The sequence below is a fragment of the Oculina patagonica genome, chromosome 9, assembly GCF_052425735.1.
Source record: "Oculina patagonica isolate OP01 chromosome 9, crgOcupat, whole genome shotgun sequence".
NCBI lineage: Eukaryota > Metazoa > Cnidaria > Anthozoa > Scleractinia > Oculinidae > Oculina > Oculina patagonica.
Genome location: NC_135766.1, coordinates 21,448,758 through 21,462,050, shown reverse-complemented (window position 1 = coordinate 21,462,050; position 13,293 = coordinate 21,448,758). Strand labels below are relative to the sequence as shown.

The window sequence follows — 13,293 nt, the reverse complement described above, 5'->3', positions numbered from 1 at the left end:
GACGAAGAATAACCCGAATAAGTTGATTGTGTCCAACAATTCAGACCACAAATGAAAATCTTGATAAATAGATTGCAATATTTCGGTATAAGCTATACCATCGTCAGACTAATAAAATTAAAATACAAACTAGATATTAAATACTGTGAGTGAGGAGACGAAAACAATAAGTTTACTCAGGAGAATAGATAGAGTTCTCTGCTGGATTTTAGTCCATTGTTTAGGGAAGGTGCTAGGCGTTTGATATAATAAGCCTCTTTGTATAGAAGAAGATTCCAGTTGTTGTCACAGTCTAATACCGTTGTATTATCACGGACAACATGGCCTTGGATTATAAGGATTCCCTCCCTTTTAAGCCTTTTCTCTCCAATAAGACTTCTTCTTGATCTTCAATTTAGTTCTTAACAAGCCTACTTCATCCCTCCTCCCTGTCACTTCTCCATATAAAGGGGGGGGGGGGTGAGGGTAAGTTAAGGAAAGGAAAAGAAAAAATGTTAATTGCAACCGGATAAAATGAAATGTTATGACCAGTCGAAGGTTAAGGAGGGCTGTGTTCTTAAAATGGTCTTGCACCCATCTCGTTCATAATTGTAAAAAAAATACAGGCTAAGTAGCAAAAAAGTGTAATTTTATTTATGATTATAAAAAACAATATATAGAAACGTTACATGAGGCTCTTTGCAAATATCTTATGCAATGCGAGCGTTTACAAGGGGTTATATCCCTGAAAGTCGCGCCGGATTCGGGGAATTCCGCCACAATTAACTGATCTTCAAATTCGCAAGTAATGTCTCATATTATTCAACAGTACAAAACTCCATTTTACATCTAAATGATAAGCAAAGTGATAAAGTACTAAACAAAAGCAGAGTGGTTAGAGCAGTTTTCAATTGAGTGTCGTAAAGCGAAAAGCAGATTAATTGCTCTGGCTAATCAGAAAGGACACAGACAATCCAGTGAACCAATCAAATCTCGAAGCAAATTCTTGAAGAGCGGGAAAACGTGCGCGAGCGAGACACGATTGTTTTTTTTTTTCTGATTGGCTGAGAAAGTGGCGCGTGATTTTTAAATCGATCACTAAGCGTAGTAATGCAAAACCAAAGTAAACGCAAATTGTTTTTAACACTCAAGTGAAAACCGCTCTATTACTTACTATCGTAATACTGCCTACTGAAGCATTCCCTAACTTGGAAAGCACATGGTTCCGTGATCAATAGAACTAACACGAAATAAAACAACTTCCAGTCCAATGCGCGATTGAAGTCAAAAATGTCCTTTCACTGCAAATTGGACAAGGTGTACAATGTCGCCTAATTTGGCAATCCATGGAATTTTTATCATCCCATCAATTATTTCACAAATTAGACACTTCGCGGCTTTCTTACCTATGCTTAGTTACTGTAAAAATAGTTACACTGACAAAGAGCTGTATATGTATTTACAACTTAGCTATCATCATAGTTAGTAGAGGGGACTAATTCATGGCACGCTCAACAGAAATGCATCCGAGGAGTTGACGATAGGTGCGTCCCTGTTTGTTAAATAGCTGATTAATGTCTATCCAAAAAACTTTAAAGCTACAATAAGCCACTTAGCTAGCTGTAAGCTGGCTAGGCTACGTGGAGGTTTGAAAGCTTAGAGTGTGAGGTTATAAATGCCATCTGCTAACTGTAAGTTCACATTTGGACTATATACTGACATAAAAACATTATTTTCCAGTCAATAGCTGCCTCGATGGTAACAGAAGATACACAATTTTCATTAAATTTCCACCTAAAAACTGATCAGATTTGGTCAAAATTAGAAATTGAGGCACTGGCCAAATTAATGATATTTTAACTGAAATATTTACATGGACAATAAGTTGTATCGGGGGACTTACTACCGATCAAGACTGCTTGATCAGTGATACAGCAAAATTAATCACCGCTTTGTTATTTATCAGTTTAAAAGTTAATCCAACCTACACCCCCTTATTCAAGTGCAGTTATAATGTAGTGCATAGCCTCTGGAAAACATCCCAGAAAACAGAAATCCCAGCCTAGGATCCCCTGTCCTACAGCTACTCTCTGTTTGCCCCCACGGGTAATATAGTCGACTGTTATACAACCCAGGAACAGGGAGAAGAAAGGATGGCAATGGCACATCGCATATGGAACGATTTACACCTTGCTGAGGCGGCAAAGAATATGGACACTGGCTCTGATAATAATCTAAATCGTTTCCCGTGCTCAAAAGTGTGCAATCTCCCAAAATTGGTTTTATTACAATGTGTGTATTTTCAGAAAAAGATCCGTTAGCCAAGATTTCGCTACATTTATACTCGAGGCAGGTAGCCGACGCTTCAGGGTCATCTAGTGTAGGTCTTGTTATATCAGTGCTGTATCCAAACAGGTCTTTCTTGTCTGCACTGTAACTCTCAGCTTTGAACACAGATCTTCGTCCAGAGACTTTTACTTTCACGTAACATTTATCTCCGTCATTTGACCAGTTGAAGGTTGTTACTGTGCTCTTATAGCTGTCGTCAGTCAACCTAACGAAATTATCTAGCGATTAACTGAGAATTCGCGCAAAAAGTTTAAAATTTTCATACCAATTTTCTAAAGTTTTTGCATCTTTTTTTAGTGCTTCCCCATATGTAGGTTTCTAATGAGATAGCCAGGTACGAGTTTACTGTGAGCAATGAACGAGGTTGCATTACAGTAATTGTTTCTGTCTCGGTTTTACTACTCTAAAAATGTTATATCACAATATACTGCTTGCTCATTAAAATTTGCTTGAATGATAGTTTTGGAAATTAAGTCGTTTTTTCTTGCAGCCGGTACTTTTTTGTCTTTTTATCGTCAACTCGACTCTACTGTCTACAACTAAATGGAATCCCGATTTTTGGGTGAACTTCTCGCTGAAACTCCCGATAACTCGAATCAAAAGTCAATTTCCTTATTCGAGATGCTTATATTTGAATTCATGGCTTCACTCAGTCAAACAGTCCACTTTAAACTCCTAATTTTCGAACTTTCGATTTCTGGAACCAATTTTTATTTCCCTTGGAGTTTTGACGGAAAAACCGGGATTCCGCCGCGCATTAAAATGCAAGTGAAGTTTAGATAGTGATCACTGACTCCTGCGGCAGCATACTTAAAAATTCATGATCATGGCGAGTACAAAAACATCTAGTTTTTAGAATATGGCAGTAGGTTTCTCTTTCCACGTTCCCAGGCGCTCGTCGGCTGATCAGCAGTAATTAAAGGAGGGGGAGGGGGGGGGGGGGGCAGGGAGCCGTAGTGACGCCTGGGTACGTGGCAGAGGTTTCCTTAAATAAAAGGGACCAGCTGGCCATTCTCCTAATCAAATTAGGTAGCCAGACCTGGGCTGAAATTTCAGCCCGGTTTCCGGGCTGCTGAGTATTCAGCTCGGCTTCCAGAACAAATCTTCTTAAAAAGTCATTTGCGATTACATGAAGAAAGTTTCATCCCGGGCCGAATTGCAGCCCGGGCTGAAATTTCCAGCCCGGTTTTTGAAACCGGACTGGAATTCTCAGCCCAGGCAAAAGGGTTGAATAACCTCATGTAATCGCGTTTTCAATTTTAGCCCGGGCTGAAATTGAGTTTACTGATGCGCAGTGGTGGTGTTCAGCTAAAGAAAATGGCGGCCACGATAATCATTTCAGTTTTAAAAGTGTTCAGCCCGGGCTGAAATTCGCCATGTAATCGCAAAAAAATTCTAGCCCGGCAAACCGGGCTGAAATTTTAGCCAGGGCTGAAATTCGCCATGTAATCAGGCCCTTACTGTTGTTGCTAATAATGCCGTTTTATCTAACGTACTCACTTTTAGATTAAAATGGTGTTGTTTAATAAGCCGCTTGATTTCATGATGTTAAAACCAAAGTTTAATTTACAAGACGTTGCGTTCCCAGTAGATCCAAAAGCTATGGGAAATGTTAGCATTTCTCTTACAGTCGACGACTTGGTGTTTAAATTGCATCTTACACCACAAAAGCATTACTTATGATTAAACTATTGTTGAAAATATGATTTTCGAACTACTTGAAATATATTAAAATACATAATTAGAAAAAACATTTCTGCGGGATGTCATCAAAACATGCATTGAAGCAGCTTTGAAAATATTCGCGGGCATAAACATTTTCATTAATTAAGACACGATCTCACAGTTTTTTGTTAAAGTTCATAAACATTGATTTAAAATTTACAAAAGGACTTGATCTGCAAAAGGCTAGATTCAATCAATCACTCGTAAGATTACGGAATGCACATCAAAGTAAACTCGAAACAAACTTCTTCCATGTTGTGTTTCTCACTCCGATGAGTGCAATAACACCAGAATGCCATTGTTCAAAACTTTAAACGTGTGGGTTGATTCAGCTGTAAAGCAAAAACAAAGAAAGCAAAAGGTGCTTTGTAGTGAAGTTTTTGTGGCTTATAATTATTGTTTGTTATGTGAGATCACATCACATAACATAAAAACATAAAAACCTGCGAATAGAAGTCTGTAAAACTTGGAATCAGCCTTGACTAGCTTGAAACTCTTCATGTGTTTTAAAGGCTAAATGCCATCAAAAAATACTTGGCCTTTTCCCGAGCATTTGCACGGCAAAATTCTTTTTAGCCTTTGAGCAGGCTCTCTTGTGCGGTATAAGGTGAAAAAAAAAAAAAAACGACAGCAACTGAATCAAGCCAAAAAAGATTAGAAAGCTTAAACCGGCCTTGGATGTACCCGGTTCGCTCCAGTCGCCAATTGTTGATGGGCAATTATTACTGAAGGAAGCAAAAAAAAAAAAAAAACATTTTTACCTGCAATCATATTCCAGAGTATATCCAGCATCCGTTACAGTGTTAGCTAATGTTCCCGTATAATCCTGATCACCGACAAGGCATCTGGCCTCACCTCTTAGCCTACCACTAAACGTTCTGTAAGTACTCTGGGCGGCGCTACTCTTGGGTATCCACAGCCACCTTTCTTGACCCTGGATAGTGGGTGGTTGGTCTGGGCAGACGGGTCTAGTGAATTCAGCAGGACAATTTGGATGCTGTACCCTAGACAAATCTGGATGGACGCTTTGAAAAGTGCATATTTTGGTCAGCGGCGCGATCTTGACATACGTGTACGCGTCGTCTTCGGGGCAGCTGAACTGAAGACACACAATATTACTTCCTCCTGCAGTAACAGTTCTTGACATTCGGATATGCAGACCAATCTTTCCATCTTCGTTCTGGTCATCCTCCTTGTAACTCTCTGCAGCAAATATTGCATTTTCGTCGTTCACCTTGATTTTAATAAAGCAGCCCAGGGGAACCCAAAAATCTCTGTTAATATCAGTTAAAATGGAGAAATCTGCAGGTCCGTTTGGTGGCTCTTGAAAAGTAAACTGAGATCCTTCTGGACGAGTGTTAGACGATTGACACACCCCATAATCTGAATGGTGATACACTGGCGAGGCTTCAGCGCTGTTTTCATTAAGTATACTCGTAAACTCAATCCACTGAATTGTTGCACCAGTGTTGTCATCGACCTCTTGTCTTGGTTGAGCTCCGATGTTTGTTGGAAGATCACCTATTCTCGTCGGCATCATGTATTGGCCATTGGTTTCAGCTTGGATGTGACATGTTCTATCACGCCATATTGGAATACAAACTGAACCCTCTGTTGTCGTAGTTCCTTCAAAGTAACCTCTGTAGACCATACCCTCCTGTCGAATAACTCTCACTACAACACTTTCAGTCCCGGAAGTACGGGGATATGGGTCTGTTGTCATTCTGACTGCAACTTGTGTGGTCGGAGAATCAAAATTGAATTGTTCCCTTGCTATTGCCGGTGTCACTGTTCCAACAAAGAAGATTCTATCGGACCGCTTTCTTCTTTGTTTACTTCCATCCTCAAGCCGGAAGTCACCAACCTCTCTCCAACGTTCCGTTTTCTTGTCGAGCCAATAGAGTTTAAGAGGAACATCACTGCCATTCTGAACAGTTAAGTTGAGTTTCTCAGGATCAAGGTACACCTTTACCGGTTTAGACAAGGCTAACTGTTTTCCGTTGTTGTCTTCAAAGTTCATCTTTACCATACCGTAAGTTTCTAAGATTTCTGCCTCTCCTTCTTCATCTGTCGTGGTAAAATCTCCAGGAGCAGCTAGGACATCTGAAAGGTTGCGAGGATCGGTAACACTGATCGCAGCTTTAGCATTCCCTCGAAAAACAGAACCGTCCTCTGTAAGGAATGATTCTTCTTGGAGTTCAAGATCGGCAAAACTGTCTGCGGTTGGATCACTTCCCAAAGGGATGTCAAAAGGTTCTGAAGCATTGAACACGATTGGGGGTGGTATTCTCTTTAGTTTGATCTTGTGAAAGTCTCTGCTACCCTCATTTATAACGAATATCTTGCTCCTTTCTTCGAATTCTTTATAATAGGAATCCTTGAAAGTGACTATTGCTCTCATCACTTTTCCTGGGAATGTGAGGGAAAATTTTCCTTTTCCATCTGTATAGGAAACAACTTCACCGCCATAAATCAAATCACCATATCTCATGGGTTCTTCTTCTGGACCTCCAACAACGACGCCTTGTATGATTGCAACCTTTTCAGTACATTCGCCACAAGAACAGTGTGTTACTGTAGAAATGTTAAACGATATGATACCACCACAATCAACCAAAACATTTGTGAAATCACTCGGTCCACAACAGGAAGTTGGATCCTGACACGAAGAGTTAAATGTGGAGTCATTTTTCAAGCAGGCGACAGGCTTACATTCGCCTATGTCTACGATGTTGCTGTTTGTGACACTTGTTACACAGCCATCGGGAAGAGTTACGTTTTTGGAATTGGGTGTTGGAGAACACGAGTCTACGTCTTCCTCTGGAAAAAAAGAAGAACTCTTGTTACACACAAACGAAGGTAAGGAATTACTGCATGGTATTGGATGGGCCCAAGGCAACAATTAAAGTAAACATTGTCAATTTCACCTTGATATGAAAAAAATTGTAAGATGTCTGACAAAGCGATATAATAATAATAATAATAATAATAATAATAATAATAATAATAATAATAATAATAATAATAATAATAATAATAATAATAATAATAACAATCATTTCTATAGCGCTATTTAGCTAATCTTTCATAGCGCTTTACAATCACTATGCTAAAATATAAAAATAAAATATAAAAATACCTAACTAAATTAATCTATTGAGCTAAAATATCTATACATGCAGAGAGTGAAGTTTCAAAAGTTAAAAATTTAAAAACTAAAAATATCATGATTATTTAACTGGACTTAAAGTAAACGTGTATAAGAAATAAAAATTAAATGTCATAGGCTTCTTTAAAAAGATAAGTTTTTAGGTTCTTCTTAAAAATGTCTTATGATGCTGATTTTCGGATGCTCAGTGGCAGGATATACGTGTTTTTGTTATGGAACATCGATGAAATACGGTGTCTTCCTTTTTGAAAATTGAACATTTAGTGTTACTGCCAAATATTTTCTGGTTTTCCGTATTTCCTTTCGATCCCTTTGTAGTTTCTTTTGCGTTATTATCTTTAGCATTTGTGGTTTTTTGCCGCGGATATACTTGCCTACGTATTATCTACAAACAAAGAAATCTATTTTCCTTTGTATTAGCTAGCATTTTGTCGAACGTGCTCAGGAAACTTTTTCAGTTCTAGTCAACGTGTCATCGTGTTAAGATCAAAAGTAAGGCTCAACGTCAACGCTGTAAAATCCCTAACGCGGACACAGAAGTAAGTCTTTTTACTTTGTGCATGTAACGTTTTATAAGTCGTTTTGCATCGTTCCGAAGTTTGTTTTCACAGTTTAAGGTAGTTTCTAGTTAGTCTAATTGTAGTTTTCGCTGTATTTACTTTTTAGTTTTCGAAACCGCTTCTACCGCTTCTACCGCTTCTATCGCTTTTATCGCTTAGTACCACTTTGTACCGCTTTACCGAATCACTTTGTACATCTACTCATCGCTTCGCTACGCATCGCTTCGTTTGTTAACGTCTCATCGCTTCGCTTCAATAAACTTTGTTTACATCCTTATCGTCGTGAGCATCATTATTGTAGCAAATGGTCTAAAAGCGCGTCAAGAATTTTCTGTTCTAACGTGGGATTTAACGATCGTCCTGTGAGTAACGTTCTACGCTCATATTCGTTTCGAAAATTCTCGATTTGATTTGTGAATTCAGTGCGTGCCATTCAACGCAACGTCCAAACTCTTGGTTCGTCTGAATTGCAAACGAAAACGTCCGAATTCGAAATGGCAACGAACGGAGCCACGTGCTCAGACAAAGGAACACTGAGTGAAGGTGACGTCGTCACGCTCCGAAATAGCGATGAACAATTAGAACTCACGAGCCTTCAAGCTATCGAAGAAGAAAACCCCGAAACTCTAGAAAACGAAGAAGAAGACAAAAACGCCGAAAACCTCGAAAACGATCCAAATGAAGAATCTCAAAGGATTCGGAAATTAACGGAAAAGGGCGAAGAAGAAAAAATTCGTCGGCTAAAACAAAAACGAACGAATGCATTAACGGCGGTTTCCCGCAAACGAACCGACATCAACAAATTAATGACCGACCGGAGAAACCTGGATTTCGTCAAAACTGAACTTAATCAATTGGACAGTTTATGTCAACAATTCCATGACGCCCACAATTTCTATTTTGAGGAGCTACCCACACCGGAAGAAAAAGAAATCGCATATCGCTATTTTGATGAAAAGGAAAATGACATTTTCAAGTATCGAAAGGAAGTCACTAATTGGATCCTTGAGTGTGAAGCAAGGATTAGCGATCATATCGAACGATTATCGGATAAGAGGTCATCCAAGTCACGCTCATCGCGTTCGTCACGGTCGTCACGCTCTCTGCAATCAGCTCGCATGAAAGAAAAGGCCAAAGTCGCCGAATTAATGGCAGAACGCTCCATGCTTAACGAAAAAATCAAACTTCAAGCCGCTGAAGAACAATTACAAATCGATCTCGAAATCGCCAAAGCCAAAGCCAGAGAACGAGCATTCGAAGAAATGGAAAGGGAACAAAAACTGAATTTACCGGAAGAAGATGACGAAACTCGCGATTTATTTCTTGCGTTACCACCACCCACCACTGGCCGCAAACAGGAACAGCCAATGTTACCTGGCAATTCTCCTATCAAAACGAAACGTGAAGAAAGAGAACTCTCACCGCACAACCTAGAGAAACCCGATTCCTATTATCGTGCCTTCCCCGCTGACACAAAGAAAGAAGATGTCACGCAGCATATGGAGGACGAAATGCTAAAAGAAATTTTCAAATTCCAGCACGAGCAAATACAGGGAATGGTAGCCTCCCAAAATCAGTTAGCAACTGCAATTGCCCTACCAGAACCCGAAGTACGAAAGTTCAGAGGGGACCCTATGGAGTTCAAAACGTTTTTGATGGCCTTTGATACGCGCGTCCAGTCAAGAGTTACCAACAACGCAGACAGCCTCTATTACCTGGACCAGCATCTCATAGGAGAGCCCAAGGAATTGGTCAGCGGCTGTCTCCATATGGAACCAGACGAAGGCTATAAAGAAGCCAGACGCCTTCTTCAAAGAGAGTATGGTGATCCTTACAAGGTCTCCACTGCCTACATGAAAAGATTGACCGACTGGCCGATTATCAAGTATGACGATGGCCCCGCTCTGAAGAGTTTTTACATCTTTCTTAGCAAGTGTAATTCTGCTATGAAGACTATCTCACACTTGGCTGTCCTTAATCATCCTCCAAACATGCAGGCAGTAGTGCAGAAACTCCCCTTCGCTCTTCAAACAAAGTGGCGCGAAAACGTAGTAAGAACGAGACGAAAAGACGGCAAGGTTGCAGGCTTCGCAGAACTAGTAGAATTCCTAGAATACGCTGCTGAGTCTGCAAATGATCCAGTTTATGGCAAAGAAGCGCTTTATAAAGCAAAACAACGGACGAACGAACCTCCGGAGAGAAATAAAAGAGTCCCACCTTTTAAGCATAAAGTCGAAAGCTTCGCCACCGGCTTGGATAGCCACCCCAAGCCCCCGTCTTCATACGGGACCGGGTTGTCAGACCAAAACGTAAACGTACGAAGATGTCCCTTATGCGAAAAGTCGCACGACTTGGAGGACTGTGAGTCATTCAAGAAAAAGTCTGTACAAGAAAGGAGGTCTTTCTTATCGGAGAAAGCGCTTTGCTTCGGTTGCTACGGCAAAAACCATCTGTCGAAAAAACTGCCAAAGGAAAAGAACATGCAAGAAATGTAAAAGACCGCACCCCACTCTACTTCACATAGAAGGCTTCTCCCTTGACAGTGGAAGTGGCGCCGTTAATAAAGAAACAACCAGAAACGATCAGAACAAACCGCTCAAGGTAAACAACGCACGTGTGGACATCCCCGAAGAGTTTAATCCTGAAAACGATATCCTGCTTCAGACCATTCTCCCGGTTGTAGTGATTCAAAAAGGCGCCGACAAGCCAGTAAAGACCTATGCATTCTATGACAATGGAAGCGCAGGATGCTTTCTCACTGAAAGCTTAAAGACACGACTTCAGGCAGAAGTACCGCCACGAAGATCCAATTAGGAACGATGCATGGCCAGAGTCTTGTAGACAGCGCCATTGTTAAAGATCTTGTTGTGACTGACTTGGACGGCAAGAATCCTGTGGAACTTCCAAGAACGTATACAAGACAAGAGATTCCAGCTGATACCGAACAGATCCCGACTCCAGAAATCGTCGGCCGTATTGACCATCTAAAGGAGATTGCTTCTCATATCCCAGCCTTTGATCCTGGACTAGAAATCGGGATTCTAATCGGAAGTAACTGCCCAAACGCACTAATCCCGCTTCGCGTGGTTCCCAACAAAGGTGATGGTCCTTTCGCCCTACAACTGAAGCATGGCTGGACGGTCAGCGGTCCACTTCATTTGTCCTCCGAGCCATCTACAAACAAAGTTACCGTAAACAGAATAACAGTTAAAGAAATTGAAAGCATAAAAGAAATTATCACCCCCAAATCATTGTTGAAGATGTTCGAGCTGGACTTCAGCGAAAACGCCTCGAACAACCTTCCAGAGGAACTGGGCCATTCTCATGAAGATAGAAGATTTCTTACCGAAGTATCCAAAGGTATCCGGCTCACAGAAGGTCACTATGAAATCCCTCTCCCATTCCGGCAATCTGAAGTGGACCTACCGAACAACCGTCAACAAGCCGTCAAACGAGCACTCTGGCAAAGAAAGAAAATGATCCAGAATCACCAATACCGGAACGACTACATAGCCTTTATCAACGAAATAATCAGTAAAGGTTACGCAGAGAAGGTCCCTCAAGATACCTTTAAGACAGATCCTGGTAAGGCGTGGTACATTCCTCATCATGGCGTGTATCATCCTAAAAAGCCTGGCAAAATTAGAGTGGTTTTCGATTGCAGCGCCAAGTTTGCTGGAACGTCCCTTAACGACCAACTACTACAAGGACCCGATCTCACAAATTCACTGGTTGGCGTCCTAACTCGCTTTCGACAAGAGTCAGTGGCCTTTATGGCTGATATCGAAGCCATGTTTTACCAAGTACTTGTTCCCGCAGAGCAACGTGACTTCTTACGTTTCCTATGGTGGCCGAACGGAGACTTAACAGCTCCGCTTGAAGAGTACCGAATGACCGTTCACCCCTTCGGAGCCGTTTCCTCACCGAGCTGTTCTAATTACGCCCTGCGAAAGACAGCGAACGATAATGAAGAAGAATACGGAGGTGCTGTTGCAAGTACGATGCTCCGAAACTTTTACGTAGACGACTGTCTCCGTTCTGTAAGCACAGAAGATAAAGCCAAGAAACAGATCTACAATTTGCGTCAGGCATGCGCAAAAGGCGGATTTCGTCTCACTAAGTTCATCTGCAACCGACGGAGTGTCCTCGAGTCCATTCCCGAAGAAGAACGTTCCAAAGAAGTGAAAACGTTAGACCTAAGTTACGATGAACTGCCCATTGAACGTGCTCTTGGTGTACAGTGGTGTGTCGAGTCCGACACCTTCAGATTTCGCATCACTATCAAAGATAAACCGCTAACGAGAAGAGGAATACTTTCCATCGTATCTTCAATCTACGATCCCCTAGGATTCGCCGCTCCATTCGCACTGAATGCTAAGAAGTTGCTTCAAGACCTGTGTAAAGAGGAAAAGCTTGGATGGGACGACGAACTCCCTGAACCCTACCGAATCCGTTGGGAAAAATGGAGAAGTGAGCTGCCCTTGCTCGAACGCATACTTGTCCCTCGTTGCGTGAAGCCAACAGACTTTGGAGAAGTGAAGTCCAGACAAGTACACATATTTTCCGACGCAAGCTCTATAGGCTATGGCTCGGTGGCATACCTACGTCTTTGCGACAAAGAAGATCGCATACACTGCTCTTTCCTAATGGGAAAAGCTCGTCTCGCGCCAATCAAAGCGGTGACAATTCCACGCCTGGAGCTGACTGCCGCCACCGTCTCCGTTCGCCTTGGAGAAATCCTTAAGAAGGAACTCGATGAACCCATCGACACCATCCAATATCACACCGACTCTGTAACCGTGCTGCGTTATATCAGCAACGATCAGAAACGTTTTCAAGTTTTCGTCGCCAACCGAGTCCAGACGATCCGTAACCTCTCAGAGCCCAGTCAATGGAAGTACGTAGAAACAAAGGAGAATCCTGCCGATGATGCCTCTCGCGGATTAGATGGTAAAGCACTGAGCGAACAACAACGTTGGCTGAGGGGACCAAACTTTCTATGGCAGCCCGAAAAGGATTGGCCCGAACAACCGCCGTCACTAGGCGAAATTTCTATCGAAGATCCAGAAGTCAAGAAACGAGTAAATGCCTGTGTAACAACAGTCACAGACCCCTCACCTACATCCACCGTAACGAAGCTATTCCAGTATTTCTCCGACTGGTATCGCTTAAAGAAAGCCGTTGCAGTATTCTTGAGAGTGAAGTCCATTCTCCAGGAGAGAAGGCTTAGGAGAATCAACGCACATCATGGCCTCTCCACTAACGTTAACGATAAATCTAGCAAGCTTATCATTGAGTGCTCCTCACTTACAGTTCAAGAGCTAGAAGAAGCAGAGCAATCAATAATTCTTTTCACACAGTCTCAAAGCTTTGAGAACGAGTTAAAGAAGCTCGACCAAGCAAGCCATGATGAACCTGATCATGAACGGACGCCTCTCCAGAGAAGAAAGAACGAAGTAACAAAGACCAGCTCCCTTTATCGCCTCGACCCGTTTGTCGATGCAGGACTGC

General features: G+C 41.7%; 3 protein-coding genes across 3 annotated transcripts in view; 2 read left to right on the top strand and 1 right to left on the bottom strand.

The window, feature by feature from the left end:
• Positions 1–4,129: 4,129 nt before the first annotated feature.
• Positions 4,130–13,293, bottom strand: part of LOC144666095 (cartilage intermediate layer protein 1-like) — a 20,379-nt gene continuing 11,215 nt past the window's right edge. Inside the window, exons 10-11 of the mRNA XM_078527442.1 lie at positions 4,815–6,873; positions 4,130–4,385 (exon numbers count right to left, since the gene is read on the bottom strand). Of these exons, the coding sequence (XP_078383568.1) occupies positions 4,382–4,385; positions 4,815–6,873 (2,063 nt within the window). The 3' untranslated portion in view covers positions 4,130–4,381. The remainder of the gene's footprint in view (positions 4,386–4,814; positions 6,874–13,293) is intronic.
• LOC144666585 (uncharacterized) lies at positions 7,484–10,280 on the top strand. The gene is made up of 2 exons (XM_078527992.1): positions 7,484–7,761; positions 7,889–10,280. Exon 2 carries the CDS (start codon positions 8,277–8,279, stop codon positions 10,275–10,277), a length of 2,001 nt encoding a protein of 666 aa, XP_078384118.1. The 5' UTR covers positions 7,484–7,761; positions 7,889–8,276; the 3' UTR covers positions 10,278–10,280.
• The window catches only part of LOC144666486 (uncharacterized), a 3,806-nt gene continuing 2,085 nt past the window's right edge, over positions 11,573–13,293 (top strand). The window contains exon 1 of the mRNA XM_078527914.1: positions 11,573–13,293. This exon is cut by the window's right edge and continues 1,685 nt beyond it. Coding sequence (XP_078384040.1) covers positions 11,574–13,293 — 1,720 coding nt within the window. The 5' untranslated portion in view covers position 11,573.